Genomic DNA, 14,866 nt, shown 5'->3' on the forward strand with positions numbered 1-14,866 from the left:
ACAGGACAGAGACTGTTCAGTCTCTCGTCCTCCGCCGATGCGAACGGGTGGAAAGCCGCCAAATCTACCGGAGCAGGAATGACGTCTTTCCGGCTGGTGGGCTGCTTTAAAGGCTCCGGGCGGAGCCTGCAGCTACAGCCGTGACAGACAGCTGCACGACCCAATCAGTATTGTTTCGTGAGTATATGGATTTATTCTGTGTTGGCACCATGGAAATGGCGCCACCCTTAGGCGATTCTTGAGCGAGATGAGCTTAGATAAACCAAAAATACACAGGGAAGACACACCTGGGAAGACCCCCACACCTGGGGGCCTTAGAGTAATGTTAACTGCATAGACACATGCAAAACAGAAAAAGTACAAAAATCACGGCACCATCTTTAAACTGTAAGTGTGTGCGTGCGTGCATGCTCACCAGGTTGGTGTTGGTGTTGTTGCTGTCCTCCTCAGGCATGGGCAGGAACACAGCCAGAGCTATACAGTTAGCGAAGATGGTCAGCAGGACGATGATCTCAAAGGGTCTGGAGGAGGAAGCGGTTCAGGACAACAACATACACCGCTGCAACTACACATTATTTCCTCTTTAGCCATTATTCTATATAATTCAGTGGTTCTCCAATCTGGAAACCCATTGGCAAAACAAAGGAAACACAGCGGCCTCTTTAGTTGACGTCAGTCTCGAAAGACCTAAACTTGTCAGGTAGAGACCCAAAAGAGATATTAGACGCTTGCCTGGAGACCCAAATTAGTGACAATAGCAGTTTTTGTTTCATTTGTGGAATTTCTTAAATGTATAAAATTATTTTACATGTTATTTTTATTTATTTTATGAATCTATAAAGAGATTTTGGAAACAATTTTATTGGTCAGTTGTTAATAATTGACAGATAAATTCTACTTGACTTTAGCCTGATTAATACTTCATGTCGCACACAACTGTGTCGCACAAAAATAGCTAAAATGGCAGATCTACAGGCTCACAACACGTTGTCTGACACATTGCGGGCTTAGGCCTCACTCACACCTTTCGATCTAGCATACAACATTGATGCATGCTAGATGTAAGCAAGATGTAAGTGTCATGGCCACCCAATGTATTTCCAATGGAAGTCACAACATTTTGGACTACAAGCTGTTGTATGGGTTTCGGCTGTGTTTCGACTGCCCCCCCTCCCACTCATACAACACAAATGTTGTGTCAAACCATGTGACTCCCATTGGAAATGCATTGGGGCAAGATGTATCACACCCTTTGTATACAACAAGCATACATCAGTCTGTTGGGAAGGTGTGAGTGAGGCCTTATAGATCTTTTAATTATTATTTTTGTAACATTTCACCTGTGCAAATCTGTTACAGTAACTGTCTTTCTTATGTTAGCATGCTACGCAAAAATGTATGTCGGAAAAGAAAGGCTAAAGAGCTCGAAACATCACACAAGGTGAATAATTAAAAACTTAACTGGAAGGAGTTTCTCAGTGTAAACATAATTTTTTTGTTCTGCACATGAGCCACCTTGAGTGCATGGACTTGGATTTGTATGCCTTTGTGGCAGTATTTTTTCCTCTCTCTGAATATTAGTTATATTGGGATCTGCATAATGTGCATTGAAATTTGGTCTAAATGTGTACATGCACAACCCCCCCCAAAAACATGTACAGGTGTCAATTGCACACGTTATTTTTAGATCCATGATGATGTCGTTTATCTGACTAAGTTCATTTCATTGTCTGCATGAGGTAAAAAGTTAAAATCAAAGTGTTATAACAGCTCCATCCCTGTGTTGTTATCAAACAACACGGTGGGCCTCTCAAATTCCATCTATAGACTCAACCAATCTCATATTGCAGGCCTTGGCATGTGTGTGTGTGTGTGTGTGTGTGTGTGTGTGTGTGTGTGTGTGTGTGTGTGTGTGTGTGTGTGTGTGTGTAATGCTGTCCAATGTATAGGTCAATTCTCACCCATAGGGGGCACCCTAATAGAATTTCCCTGCTAACTCAGCATCATGTCTCGTCTGTGATGCGACAGGACAGCTGCAAATCCCCAGAATATGACCACAGCTTTTTTTAAACACTCCACTTATCAAGAAAAGAGACTGGATATTTCCACCCACGCATGTTGTTCCCCAATGGCTGTCAACAGCATTGCTATGAGAAAGGAATATCATATATTAGAAGTATTCCAAGTTGTTTTATTCTATCTCTGGGACGTCCCTTGGCTCTCAATACTGTACCTGCGTTGTGATTAAACCACTACAATAAAACTTTATATTGAGTTGGTGGTGCGTGACTACAATTCAAGGTCATACAGTGCTACTAAACAATGCACAAATAATAGTACTAAAAATAAAAGTACAGTTGATAGTCTCTGTTGAAAACATGGTTCTAAAGCTCAATGAATCAAAATATCTTCCGACTTCAAAAGCTATGAAGACCACCGTTTACAGATTAACACAGGCAATTCCAACACATTCTACACAATTATTTTTGAATATAGATGCCATACTAATAACGACACCATATCCTAATCTATTTCAGATCGACTGGAACTATAACCATGGCTTAAGTGGGAATGGACCTCAGACTAAAAACAGGATGGAAACCCCCCAACAGGAGGCACACTACAGACAAACAACAGGCTTCACAGAGCAGCTTTTTTCCACATTAAAAGCACAATGCCAACCAGCCAGGTTACTTATCACTAACTTAAAGGGCTTTCATTAATAGTTTCCGTCAGACAGCTGTAAATATATTGGGGTCACAGTGAAAACACTGGGGTTATGCTTTACGTGGACGTGGGGCCACCTCACACATAACAAAAGTCTTAACACCTGGGGGAGGCCCTTAGCAGACTTTCGAAGGAGAGCTTGACCATGCTGATCACAGCAGGTCTACAAAGCAGCTGTCAGTCCACCACCTGGCATTCACACCTTTGTGTACAAGCTCTGCTAATATTGATGACAGACAGGTGACATCTTTCAGTGATCTTAAAATCCCTGTGCCTTTAAAAGGCTCAGCAGCACACATCCTAAAATTACATAACTCTTAACCACTTCAACAATACTGTATTTTGTATAGTATAGAGCCCTGGAGGAATCCAGTCAACCAAGTCTGCTAGTATTTGCCTCTACACGGTGCACCTAATGTCGCTGCAGAAGATAACAGATCTAGTGTCAAAAAAGTTGCAACGCTGGCCTGGGCCGGCCTAGCGGCCTGGGCACCTAGGCTGGTAATCCAGCCCGACGGCGTGTCACAGGTTCAAGTCCTGAGCCCGTCCAGCCCGACGGCGTGTCACAGGTTCAAGTCCTGAGCCCGTCGGCCTTTGCTGCATGTCTTCCCCCAATCTCTCTCTCACTTTCCCGTCCAAAAATATACTGTACCCTATCAATAAAAGGCAAAGAATATATATCTTAAAAAAACAACAAGGCTATGTTCGGCTTCGCCCCCAGAATAGTGTGTGTGTGTGTGTGTGTGTGTGTGTGTGAGAGAGAGATAAGACAAGGATACTTCCACTCGCAAATCTTGATGCAGGCCTTGCGGACAGGGTTTTTGAGCCCAAACATGAAGAGGGTTCGGGCAGGTCGAGGGTTTCCCCCCGTGGCCTGGAGCTTTTTCAACTTCTCTCTCTGCTTCTTCTTCAACTCCTCCTCGTTCATGGGCTTGGCGTCTGCCATCTTGATGCCGCCTTAGGAAAACCCCTATCCTGGGAGAAACGCGTCCACTGGAAGAAATATTCCAACAAATGAGATACTGATACAACTCCGTGCCGTTAAGGCTCCTGGTTTCCAAATCCTTTTGGTCCACAAGTCAAGGTGCTCCGTCCTCCCCCACTTCCGTGTCTCCCCTAGCTGGTCTTCTTTCACCCCCCGGCTGACTTGCAGAGAGAGCCACAGGTCTCTCCTCCTGACTGAGGGCTGACACAAATGTACAGCAGCCAGGGAAAAGTGATAGGCGCCCCAAGTCAGAGGGGGAGCAGTTGGTAGTTTAAATATAGACTGTAGACCACTGAGTGGCCATGCTTGGGGATGGCAGAGAGGGTGGGGTTAGGAGGTGGGGGAGAGAGGTTAGCCAGGGTGGGGGGGAGGGGGGCAGCAGTGGCTGCCTGGCAAGAGCACAGGGAAGGGGTAAAATGGGGGTGGGGGGTGTTGTGTCAATACATAGACACAAACAAACTTTCAAAAGAGAAATCAGCCTTTTCCCTGCAGCACACATGGGTGACAAGCAAGAAAATGATGACAATGACAGGCAAGAAAATAAAGACCAATGAATGATAAAGGGAGCTCTTGGGATGCCGGCCACAGAATTCTAAACTCATGCACTCCGGTGTCACAGGGGTAAAGTTCCTGCCCACCCCCACAGAGACTTGGGTTTGAATCCTATGGGTGCTTTAGGACAACCTGTCACTAGTACACTACTAGCAACTACAGGTTGGTCAGGGGCCTGAAATGAGAATAGCGTGTGCTTTCACTCTTCCTGGGGAAACTCCTCATTGGGGGGAGGGGGGGGGGGGACTGGCAGCATCACGTGTATAGGAGGTGACAAATGCTCATCTGTAAGCTTCCATACGAACCAACTATAAGGGGTCAGCCATGTATAAGGGGACTAAATTGGGAGGGGGGGGGGGGGGGGGGAAGTAATAACACAGCATATTTAAACCAACTGGTCAGAGTTCCATGATTGCATTTTCTTAAGTTAGTCATTATGTGCAAATAAGAACTAAATGATATACAGTAGCACAGCTTAAAAACATTCCAACTACAAACAAATTTCATCTCAGTCCTGCAGCAACTTACTAACTTAGAAATGATAGACAAATGATGTGCAACTCTATTCTCACACATGCAAGTACAATTCACTGCAGTTGGATGGCAAACATAACGTACTTTGTCACCCTCTAGTGCTCATCTAGTGCTACTTACAGTACAAATGTAGACCTGAGGCAGATTCTAAAAACTCCTAAATCCTGACCTTATATTTTCTGAAACTTTAAGGCATAACAACATATAGGTGTTCCAGGTCTAAATGGGACAGTAAGTACATACGGTAGGTGTGGAGAGGCTTATTGTCGTATCAAACAGTCATCCCTGCTTCACAATGCGGCTAGAGCCCTGTGAGATGGATTGCTGAGGTGCTGAGATGCACCTACCATCAGCTCCCCGTACTTAACACATGACTTGCCGCACTCAAGCCGTGCTACTCATACGCTGAATTGGCGGTTCCCGGCATCGAACCCATGACCTTGTGATCAAGGCCTTGGCAAGTGCTCTATACGGACTGAGCTACCCGCACACAAATGAAGAACAAATTTGTAACCAAGCCCAGTTAGGACTCCTAAAACAAAACAAGGCAAGAGAAACCTTAACAGAATTTTTAATTAAACATCAGGCAGAATTCATAGGTATGAGCATTCAGTGCAATGTAATAATCCGGTCAGGTTCGGGATACAAACATAAATAAAAGTACACAGATAAAAACGTTAATACATAAAAAAAAGGCCATATCACTGACATGACATTATGTCCAAAACAACATTAAGCAAGTGTTTTTTTCAAACATTATAAATAATTAACTATGGATAAACTTCAGTAGTTCTCACCGAGTGTGACATGAAGTTATGTAGGCCAGTGCAGGTTTCTTTCTTACTTTGAGGAACAGAAAACCAGGGGCCAGTCTATTCAGTAGAACAGGGTAGTCATATTGAACACATGTGCTGAAAGCCATAAAGCTTAACAATAAATAAAAGCTATCAAGCCACAATTTACAAACGGCAATGATTAAATACAGCTGTTAACCACTTGAACCCTTGGGGGGCACATTAGCCAAAAATAGCAGATCTGCTGTATAACCTCAGAACGTGAGATTCTGGGTAGAAGGAAAGAAATTGGCAACTGATGACTATTTTACTAAAAATAGAGGATTTAACACATTCACACCGGGAAAGCATCCCTTTGTCAGTTTTGACATTGGCATTTCCAAAGTAGCAGATATATAAACTCAGTCATAGAACGTCATTTTGATATTTTTGAAAACTCTTGACAGTGTGAGAACTACTGGTTTAGAAGGAATCTGTCTCAGGTCTTAATGGGTTAAGTGGTTAACTTGGGAATGTGCATTGTTTGGCAAATCAGTGATGAAAAGTAGGGTCACTTGTCTTTACCCGGTCCAGTGAATATTCATACACGTACAGTACGTGTATGAAACGTGTATGAACGGCTTACATGCCCTGACGTAGCTTCAGGCAATAATGATAGACGACGAACAAAAACAAATAATTCAATAGCTTCGAAAGTAAAACTTAACTTTCATGAGAAAGCCGTTTTCTATGGCGTTTCCTAAACTGCCCAATAAGTGCTAATATTACAAGTTGAAATTCCAAACCTACTGCGTAAATCAGTTTGACAAGCTTGGTGAAATGACTGAAATGGTTTCAAATACCTCAGATAGTATGGTCCACTACAGTATACAAAACCTGTACTCCAAATAAATAACAATAATTCAGTCATTTCCATTGAAGTACCAAAGGTTTCCAAATAGCTGCTTGTCGACAGTCAGTGAGCTGTGCTAGTGTGTCATGTTACAACATACTAACAAGTCACAAATTACAGCTTTCATTTTTCATCAGAGCGCGATATGTCTCATGAACATTGTTTTATCACCACTGACAGACACGTCTGCTCTCGGCTCACTGTGAGGATGTAATGGAAGGAAAATTGGACCCATCAGTCTGAGTCACGATGTCACAATAACATAGCGAGCGTGCGATTACTGCTTCATAGATTTAAAGAAATCTTGGCAATGGTTTTAATTGTTTAGCAACCAGTTGAAATAGGGAAGTACTGTATGTTAGGAAGGGTGGAAAGAAGAAATAGAGTAGATTATACTGCTCAACAGCAACGAAATGGAGCTGTTGACATTCATTTTATATTGGCTCGCCCAGTCTGTGTCGAAGTGCCACTGAGCAAAACCCCCGACGCCCTAAAAAATGTTTCCCCTCCCACAGGGACCAGAACATTTATTTTATTTTCCTTAAAATTATTTCACTTTTTTTTATTATATTGCAATACATAATATTGCACCACTTAAAAATATAGCCATATTAATTTGTTGCCCAAAAATGTCCCCTCCCTACAATATAACCAGCTCAAAGCATGCTGTCAACAAGCAGCTATTGAATAAAGTGATGGATTGAGAGTTGCTATGCTAGGAACAGCAACACAGTAAAATCTGTGTTAATTTTAACCATTTGTAACTCTGAGAGTATACAAATGTATGTGTATACTCTCACATTTAAACTAAACTAACACTGAGGATTTTACTGTGTAGTGTCAACAACAACAATGCAGCAGCTGGTGACAGTTGTCAGAGCACTGAGCCTGATGAGATTACCTCCACTAGCCCTGCTTTGAGACAGGCAGGGTTTAACTAAGCATCTTGTGGCGATCAAACACAGTCTTGCGCTGTTCCTGGACCTGCTTCTTCCAGCGCTGCTGTGCCCCTTCCACTCGCTCCAGCATGGTATTGCCCCGGGCTTGGGCAGGGTCAACTGGTGGACGCATCTCCTGAACATGCAGGCACACGCACACGCACACACGTTTTAAATCAGGAACTGAACACTTACCACTCAAATGTCAACGTGGGCAAGTTACTTTTTTTACACATTCAAACATGAGGCTGATTCTACAAATGCTTTCTAAAAACAATACTTTCAAGATTTTTCAAAAATAGTAATAATAATATTCCATCAAAGGGAACCAATTGGTTTAAAAAAAAAAAGGTGGACTACCCAATAACAGACATACTTTACAGAGTCTGAGGAAGACCTAAGACACTGAAAACATCTCTCACCTTGGTGGCAATAAGGGCCTTTCTCAGCCCCACCCCTCTCCCATTGTTTAAATTGTGTTTAGGATCCAAGATGGCCGCAGCACCAGGATGGGGTGGTATGGGGCGGAGGTGAGCGGGCGGGGTCGACATATGCCCTTACTGGGCTGCATTCAAGAAACTTGGGACCACGATCCAGTGTGCAGTAGAGGTGTTCACGGCTTCACGAGAACCAAAGATATGCAGCCGACAGTACCCGAGATCCAAACAGGTCTGTTTTATCATGGGCACTCTGGTCGGGGTCAAATGCTGTCTGTTATGATTATGCGAACCTAGGATCAGATAACTGCATCAACGCAGTATATGGGCGTGCAACGTTGCCAGCCGTCAGTTCAGTGACAAACTACTATACCTCTATGGAATAAAAAGGTTCACGAACTGTGGCGCGTGAGCTCATAGATTCCTTCTTTATCGAGGGGAAAACATGCAATTCAATATTTCATTGTCTCTTATTGCTGGCTGTGTATCTGCTGGATTCTAATTCATGGAGTAACAGTAACCTTTTTAAGACAGTAATTCATAATACTTGTGTTAACGGAATATCTCATCTCACTGAACTATTTACTGATTATGCATTCCTGTGTGTGTGTGTGTGTGTATGTAAATGGTGCAATTATATAGCGCTTTAGTTTTATACAACGCACTTTACATAGATTGTGCAATACATTCACCACACATTCATACACTGATGGCAGAGGAAACTGCGGAAACCGAGTCTTGCTCAAGGACACTTCAATAGTTTACACTAACTCTGGGGGAGCCCGGGATCGAACTTGGAACCATGTAGTTCCCATCCAGACGCTCTACCCCTGAGCTACCACCGCCCTCTGTGTGTGTCTGTGTGTGAGCGTACCTCCGAGTCCTCCTCGTTATGCAGGGGCTGGGTGTAGGGGTCATGTTTCTGTGTGTGTCTGTGTGTGCGCGTACCTCTGAGTCCTCCTCGTTATGCAGGGGCTGGGTGTAGGGGTCATGTTTCCGGATCAGGGGGTCCACCAGGAGCAGGAACAGCATGTAGAGAAGCAGGGCTCCCACCACAGACAGGTAGATTATGATGGTCACCTGACACACACGACAGGTGTCCCAACAAGATTCTATCTTTTGACAAGACTTTCAACTGTCATCAGCTGACACTGGAAAAGTTGTAAGTATTTGTGTCAATTTAAAATTGACAGTTTAAGAATTTAGCAGACGCTCTTAATCCAGGGCGATATACAGTAAGCAAGAACACTATGTAATACATCAAATGCATCTAGGATCATAAGTAAACTAAGAACCTATCATCCATCTAACAGTAGAATATCCGTACATTGAAACTACAAACACTATAGAATGCCAGATCAATAATGATCTGGCATCGGTCTACATAAAATTCACTCTGACATATTTTAGCCTTTGCATAACTTAGGCTGCAAGGTCGTAGAGTAGAGCTGTGAATCTTTAGGTGTCCCACAATTCGATTTGATTCCGATTCTTGGGGTCACGATTCGATTCAACTCGATTCTCAATCCAAATTCCAGATTCAAAACGATTCTCTATTCAAAATGATTCTCGATTCAATACATTTCATCACAATCTACTCCAGCCAACAGAAGTGACTATACTACTGCAACTTGAAAATGACTGAAGACATGATGTTTACTGTGATTAAGGTACGCTTACATTTCATATCACAAATTTCGATTTTTGGAAATTATGAATCGTTCGTAACGGGAATCGAATTCGAATCGATTGACACCCCTATCGTAGAGGCTAGGGCAAATGCTACGGAAAGTGCTACGGGCTAAGGTGGAGTCTGAAGAGGGCAGTTTTTAAACTACGGCGGTAGACTGGGAGTGAGTCTGCACTTCCAATTGCAATGGGGAGTTCAGTTCATTCCAGTTTGGGAGCCATAAGGGAGAAGAGTCTTGGACATATGGACCATAACTTGTCCCGGATGTTTTAGTGAAGGTACTACTAGCTGCCAGGTTCTACAGCCAGGGGTTGTAGGGTTGGATCAGACTTTGAAGATATGGGGGTGCTATACCTTTGGTTGCTTTGTAGGCCAACATCAGTGAATTGTACTCTGTGCGGGCAGTAACATGGAGCCAATGGAGGGAGCGCAGAAGGGGGGAGACATGTGGAAACACTTTGCTTGCTTACAGAACACAGATCCGTTTAGAATCAGAATAATTCTGATGCCGATCTGCTCTGTGTGACAAGATGTATATGGACTTATAGCATGGCCAGATAGCTATCCGAACAATAAAGTAGGCTTTCAACTTATCTGATGCTCCAAAAACAATTTGACAAAATACAACATTTTTATCCCTAAATGGTAAAAGGGTCCTCAGATGTAGCTGTCAAAATAAATGTTTGGAACATCAGCTGCAATCCAACTGTATTGTTTGGATACCTGTAGTCTGCATGGCCCTCTAAAATCAAAAATGAAGGTCTGGAGAAACTCATTGGAAACAGTGGACAGAATTAATGAGCAGCTCCCTCGTTGAGCATGGGTAAAATCATGTGATTGTGGCGATGTAGAGTGTTAGTATGTCTGTGTTTTTCTGACTGGGTGGGAAGCAAAATTAGATTGAAACGGTTTAGTGTTAATCGATCAGCAAAAATGGAAGAGTAGAGACATTTATGAAAAAACATTGCTTGAGGTATGTGCACTGCACAAAAACTGCATAATTTAAAAGACATCCATCCATCTAAAACCCGACACATGTCAACCGCTTCTGTTGGCATAACATTACTTGCTGAAGCTTGTTTCACTGTGTAGTTCTGTGCACAACATCTATGGAAAAGTTCATAAACTGCCAATGGCCAAACCTCATTGAGAAAGCAAGCTTGGGATGGAATGGAATATGCCTAAGAATGACCACAAACATTTAGCTACAGTACAACGTAATGAACGTTTACAACTTAAGATTCTACTGAAGATCAATATTGCTTTAACACAACCAAAGTACTGGAAAGTACAATAAAGGAAACAGGGATTTATGTAATGCCTAACACTAACCAGACAAACAAGAATAATAGCAGCGTCAGATTACTCTGTAAAGTGCTCAGCGTTAATTTATTTATGTAACTAACCAGTAAGTACACTCACGAGTTAAATGTATACAGAAGTAGAAAGCAGCCTTTCAGAGTAAATGGGAGTCGGTAGTACCTTGATTGTGTTGCTGCTGCGTTCCTCATATTTGCACTCACACAACAGGCAGTAAGCTTCCACATCATGGCCAGGTACCGGCATAGGTTCTACCACATGGAGGCAGGTACTGGAATGATAAGTCCATAAAAAGATATGAAATTGCTCATCCGGGGGAGAGTGGTCAAAAGATTGCAACTACTGTAGCTATAGCAGTTCATACAAATCGATTAAGACAAAATTCCAGACACATGTTCGAGAATCAAGGTTTTATTTGTCACAAACTTATATCAAGCACAAGCAGCGAAATGTTGTTCTTGGGACTTGTTCCTCAAAGAAATCGCAACATCCTAAATGTAATAACTTATTAACCCTTTTACTGCTGCCATTTATTGAGAAATTAGGACCTAATTCATGCCAGCATTTTTTTAATTTGAGCTCTTATTTTGAAAAGCCACATTTTGCCTCAACCGGAAGTGAGCTTATCCCTGCCAGCTTTACGTTGCCAAGACAACCTTTGTTTACATGATCGAAAAATGCCGGTACATTTTTGCACTCCACAACGTCGGCTCGTGCCGTCAAAGAAACGCTGTTTTGACCAAAAATGCCATCTGGGACAAGGAATAGGAGATACAGGCGATTGAAAGAAACGGATAGAATGGATTCTTATGGCGACGGTGAATTAATATGAACGATCCAGTGCAGTGCTAACAACAGTGCTAGCTAACCGGCTAACGTGAGTAGCATTATGGCTTGATCAATCATATGCACTAATAAAGGGCAATTGCCGAAGGGCTTCGGCAATGGCAGCAAGCGTTAATATCAAATTAATGCTTCAATTGCCGAAGGGCTTCGGCAATGGCAGGAAGACGGTTAAGGAGAAATAAATTTGATAAAAAATATATACAGTGTGAAACAAATATGAGATCTAGTCTTAGACAGGTACATTAGCTTATCAATATGCAGCAGTTCCAGAACAAGTGTGCAGGAAACGTGCATAATGCATATCTAATCAATAGCAGCAATGTCACAGTCGAATGTGCAAAGTTCAATGCTAAAACAATGCTGCTCCGTTTTTTTCAACAACTTCAACCCCTACAGTAACAGAAGTACAATTCACCATGGACTTAAGTCTATAGAGCGTCGCAGTCCCGCCCCCTTTCGTGACGACATGAGACCCAGAAGTGAATTCTCTGTTCATTTTCTCCATAGGCTTTTTAAAAAGTATTTATTTAAAGACGTTTACACCGCGGACAAAGCCAACTCGAGTTGTGACAAATCATGACAACAAACACAACATTTTGGGCCGAACAAATAATTACAAAGAAGAAAAACAACAAAAAATAAAGTGTTGTAACCTGCCATTTTCTTCTTATTTGTTGTCATGATTTGTCACAACTCGAGTTGGCTTTGTACGAGGCTTAAAAGGTCTTTAAATAAATACTTTTTGAAATATCTATGAGGAAAATGAACGGGAATAATTTCCTAGGCCCTGGTAGGGGGCAGGACTGCGACTCTATTGACTCTCACCCAGAACGCAGGATGACTTTCAATTGTCAAACATCTCTGCCCAAAGAGGAAGTAAACTAACCAGTGCTTATTATATTATAGACTTAGAATTACATTTTCCCTAAAACACTGAATATTATTGTTCCTGATAATAAGGTCTAGGGGGACAGGGGTACATTATACTTTTGTATAAGGTTGTTCCAAATTATTGATTATCTTTTAATATGAAACACTTTGATTTTATGGTTATTAAAGGTGCTGTACAGAAACCAGCCTGACTTCTTACCAGTCTTTCTGGGAGACATTCCTGTTGTAGATATGACCCGTGATGTTCCTGTAAGGCGGGCAGATACACTTGCAACGCACATCCTCAAAGTTCTGTGGATTGGGAGGAAATTAACCATTATACAATTATCTTTTTTTTTTCTCTTTCTTTACTTTCTTCAGCATTTACAATTTTTCCTTCTACTCCACTACATCTCAGAAGAAGATATTACATTTTTTACTCCACTGCAATTGAAAACGGTACTATAGTTAATTCGTAGATTTTGTTTACAAAACATACATGAACCACTTCAGCCTACCCCTACATACATATCAGCCCATTTGAAAATAGCAGAGCAATTGCAAAAAGTAGCTCATAAACATGGTGGATTTTTATAAAACAAACGCTTTGCAGATTGAAAGAGGATAATGAAAGCGTGACCTACAGCTGCAATGTTGGTGATTTTAACGATATGAGCAGATCTGAAATTCGATTTGGATAAATGGCCTGTCAATGGAGGTATTGTAACTCTAGATTCATCCATTATAAACTAAATCTACTGTTGCGGCTACAGAGCTACAAGCTTTTGTAGATTTAAAAAATATTTTTTGAAATACATTTTTGAACTTATACACAATACACAATATGCACAATACACTACTTAATAAATGGCACTTTTAAGTACATTTTTATGCTAAATTTGCCAATATACATTTCATTTGTACAGTTTTGAATACAGGACCTTTACTTGTAACAAACAGGGCATATCTACATTGCAGTATTATACTATTTATATGTTTACCCCCCTCCCCCCATACGTAAATCACTACTATAAGAACACCTGCCACTACATTGATACACCTACCTTAGCCTCTGCAATAACAGCATACTTAGACAGCAGGAACACAATCAGGGTTGTGGACGTGATTAAACACGCAGACGACATTTTCCACCCACTGCTGCAGAAAAAGGAAAATCAGCCACAGAAGAACCAAAACACATTAGTCATTGGTAATAATAATAATGCTATAGCAGGCCTAGCCATGGTTCATGACTCTCGTATTCATACGAGAGTCATGAAGAAACTTCACCCTGTTTTTGGCGAACGCTACATTTACAAAGAATTAAAATATTCGCATTTCAAATATAAAGTACTCACAATTTGTCCCACGGGTGTTAGTTAGTTACAGCACCAGCGATTAGAATTTCTGCATCCCGCGTTGTTTAATAAAAAGCATTTTTATCCGAGCTGTTATTTTGCCATTGGCTTTCAACTACGCGCCCCTATCGGTCGGGAGTAGGGTGGCACTCGGTGTGTTCGATATAGGTACGCTGACCGCCCTGCCAATACAGACTAATAGGCGAGTGCGCTCCCGGTGTGCAACTGTGAATTTCCCAAACGAACCCCGTTTGAAAAAACACCCGTGGGACAAATTGTGAGTACTTTATATTTGAAATCTGAATGTTTATATATACGGAAATCTTGTAAATGCAGCGAGCGCCAAAAACAGGGCTAAGTTTCTGCATGACTGTCATGATAATCATCATGGCAGTCATGTTTCAGGGCTATAGCAGGCCAAATTCTAGCTATAGTTAAAATAGCCTCGCATTTCTTTTGCTGCGACAGTTAAATCTAGAAACGTTTTATGTAAAAGATTCACGAGGAGAGCAGTGCGTTTAACTTACGTAGCGGTAATAATTGTAAATGTTGATCCAGTTATTCATTCATTATCATTCAACAACAAACGGACCAATGTCACAACAACAAGCTGTCTGGCGTCTGCTGCTGCGTACGCAATTAATTATCTTTCGCTCCCTACTTCCGGGACTTCTTCCTCTCGGCTGCCGTTACACAACGAATCATGAAACATGGACTTACACTGCCACCTATTGGTTGACAGTGGAAGTAGAAATACGACCGCAATACAAAATAATTTGTAGGAAAAAAAAGAGAATGTTTAAACCCTTTTCAATTATATTGACACCTGACACACTTATACTGAGTGATATTTTATAATGATGATAGATTAGCAGCATTAATTCATAATGCTAATCAGAGAAAGAAAATGCAATATATATTCA

At 41.7% G+C, this 14,866-nt stretch overlaps 2 protein-coding genes across 3 annotated transcripts in view; both read right to left on the bottom strand.

The window, feature by feature from the left end:
• Positions 1 to 3,922, bottom strand: part of LOC310862359 (dihydropyridine-sensitive L-type skeletal muscle calcium channel subunit alpha-1-like) — a 37,242-nt gene extending 33,320 nt beyond the window's left edge. Inside the window, exons 1-2 of the mRNA XM_083770228.1 lie at positions 3,507 to 3,922; positions 416 to 521 (exon numbers count right to left, since the gene is read on the bottom strand). Coding sequence (XP_083626354.1) covers positions 416 to 521; positions 3,507 to 3,673 — 273 coding nt within the window. The 5' untranslated portion in view covers positions 3,674 to 3,922. The remainder of the gene's footprint in view (positions 1 to 415; positions 522 to 3,506) is intronic.
• A 1,433-nt stretch (positions 3,923 to 5,355) lies between these two features.
• On the bottom strand, positions 5,356 to 14,588 carry tmem9 (transmembrane protein 9). Of its 2 annotated transcripts, none has more exons than XM_083768714.1 (6): positions 14,471 to 14,588; positions 13,650 to 13,740; positions 12,806 to 12,897; positions 11,032 to 11,140; positions 8,808 to 8,939; positions 5,356 to 7,558 (listed from the first exon to the last, which is right to left on the bottom strand). In XM_083768714.1, the coding sequence occupies exons 2-6, from the start codon at positions 13,728 to 13,730 to the stop codon at positions 7,418 to 7,420; spliced, it is 555 nt and encodes a 184-aa protein (XP_083624840.1). In that variant the 5' UTR covers positions 13,731 to 13,740; positions 14,471 to 14,588; the 3' UTR covers positions 5,356 to 7,417. The 2 variants fall into 2 exon arrangements, with proteins under 2 accessions (XP_083624840.1, XP_083624841.1); XM_083768715.1 differs by having other exon boundaries at positions 13,650 to 13,743.
• Between the last annotated feature and the right edge of the window lie 278 nt (positions 14,589 to 14,866).

This window comes from Protomyctophum parallelum, assembly GCF_964188405.1.
Source record: "Protomyctophum parallelum genome assembly, chromosome: 7".
Classification (NCBI taxonomy): Eukaryota; Metazoa; Chordata; class Actinopteri; order Myctophiformes; family Myctophidae; genus Protomyctophum; species Protomyctophum parallelum.

Excerpts from the sequence above, each read along its gene's own strand:
- tmem9 (XM_083768714.1), bottom strand. The coding sequence starts at position 13,730 with ATGTCGTCTGCGTGTTTAATCACGTCCACAACCCTGATTGTGTTCCTG. Across the intron at positions 8,940-11,031 it reads GCAGCAGCAACACAATCAAG|GTGACCATCATAATCTACCT; the intron begins GTACTACCGACT and ends CGTGTGTGTCAG. Across the intron at positions 7,559-8,807 it reads ATAACGAGGAGGACTCAGAG|GAGATGCGTCCACCAGTTGA; the intron begins GTACGCGCACAC and ends CTGCATGTTCAG.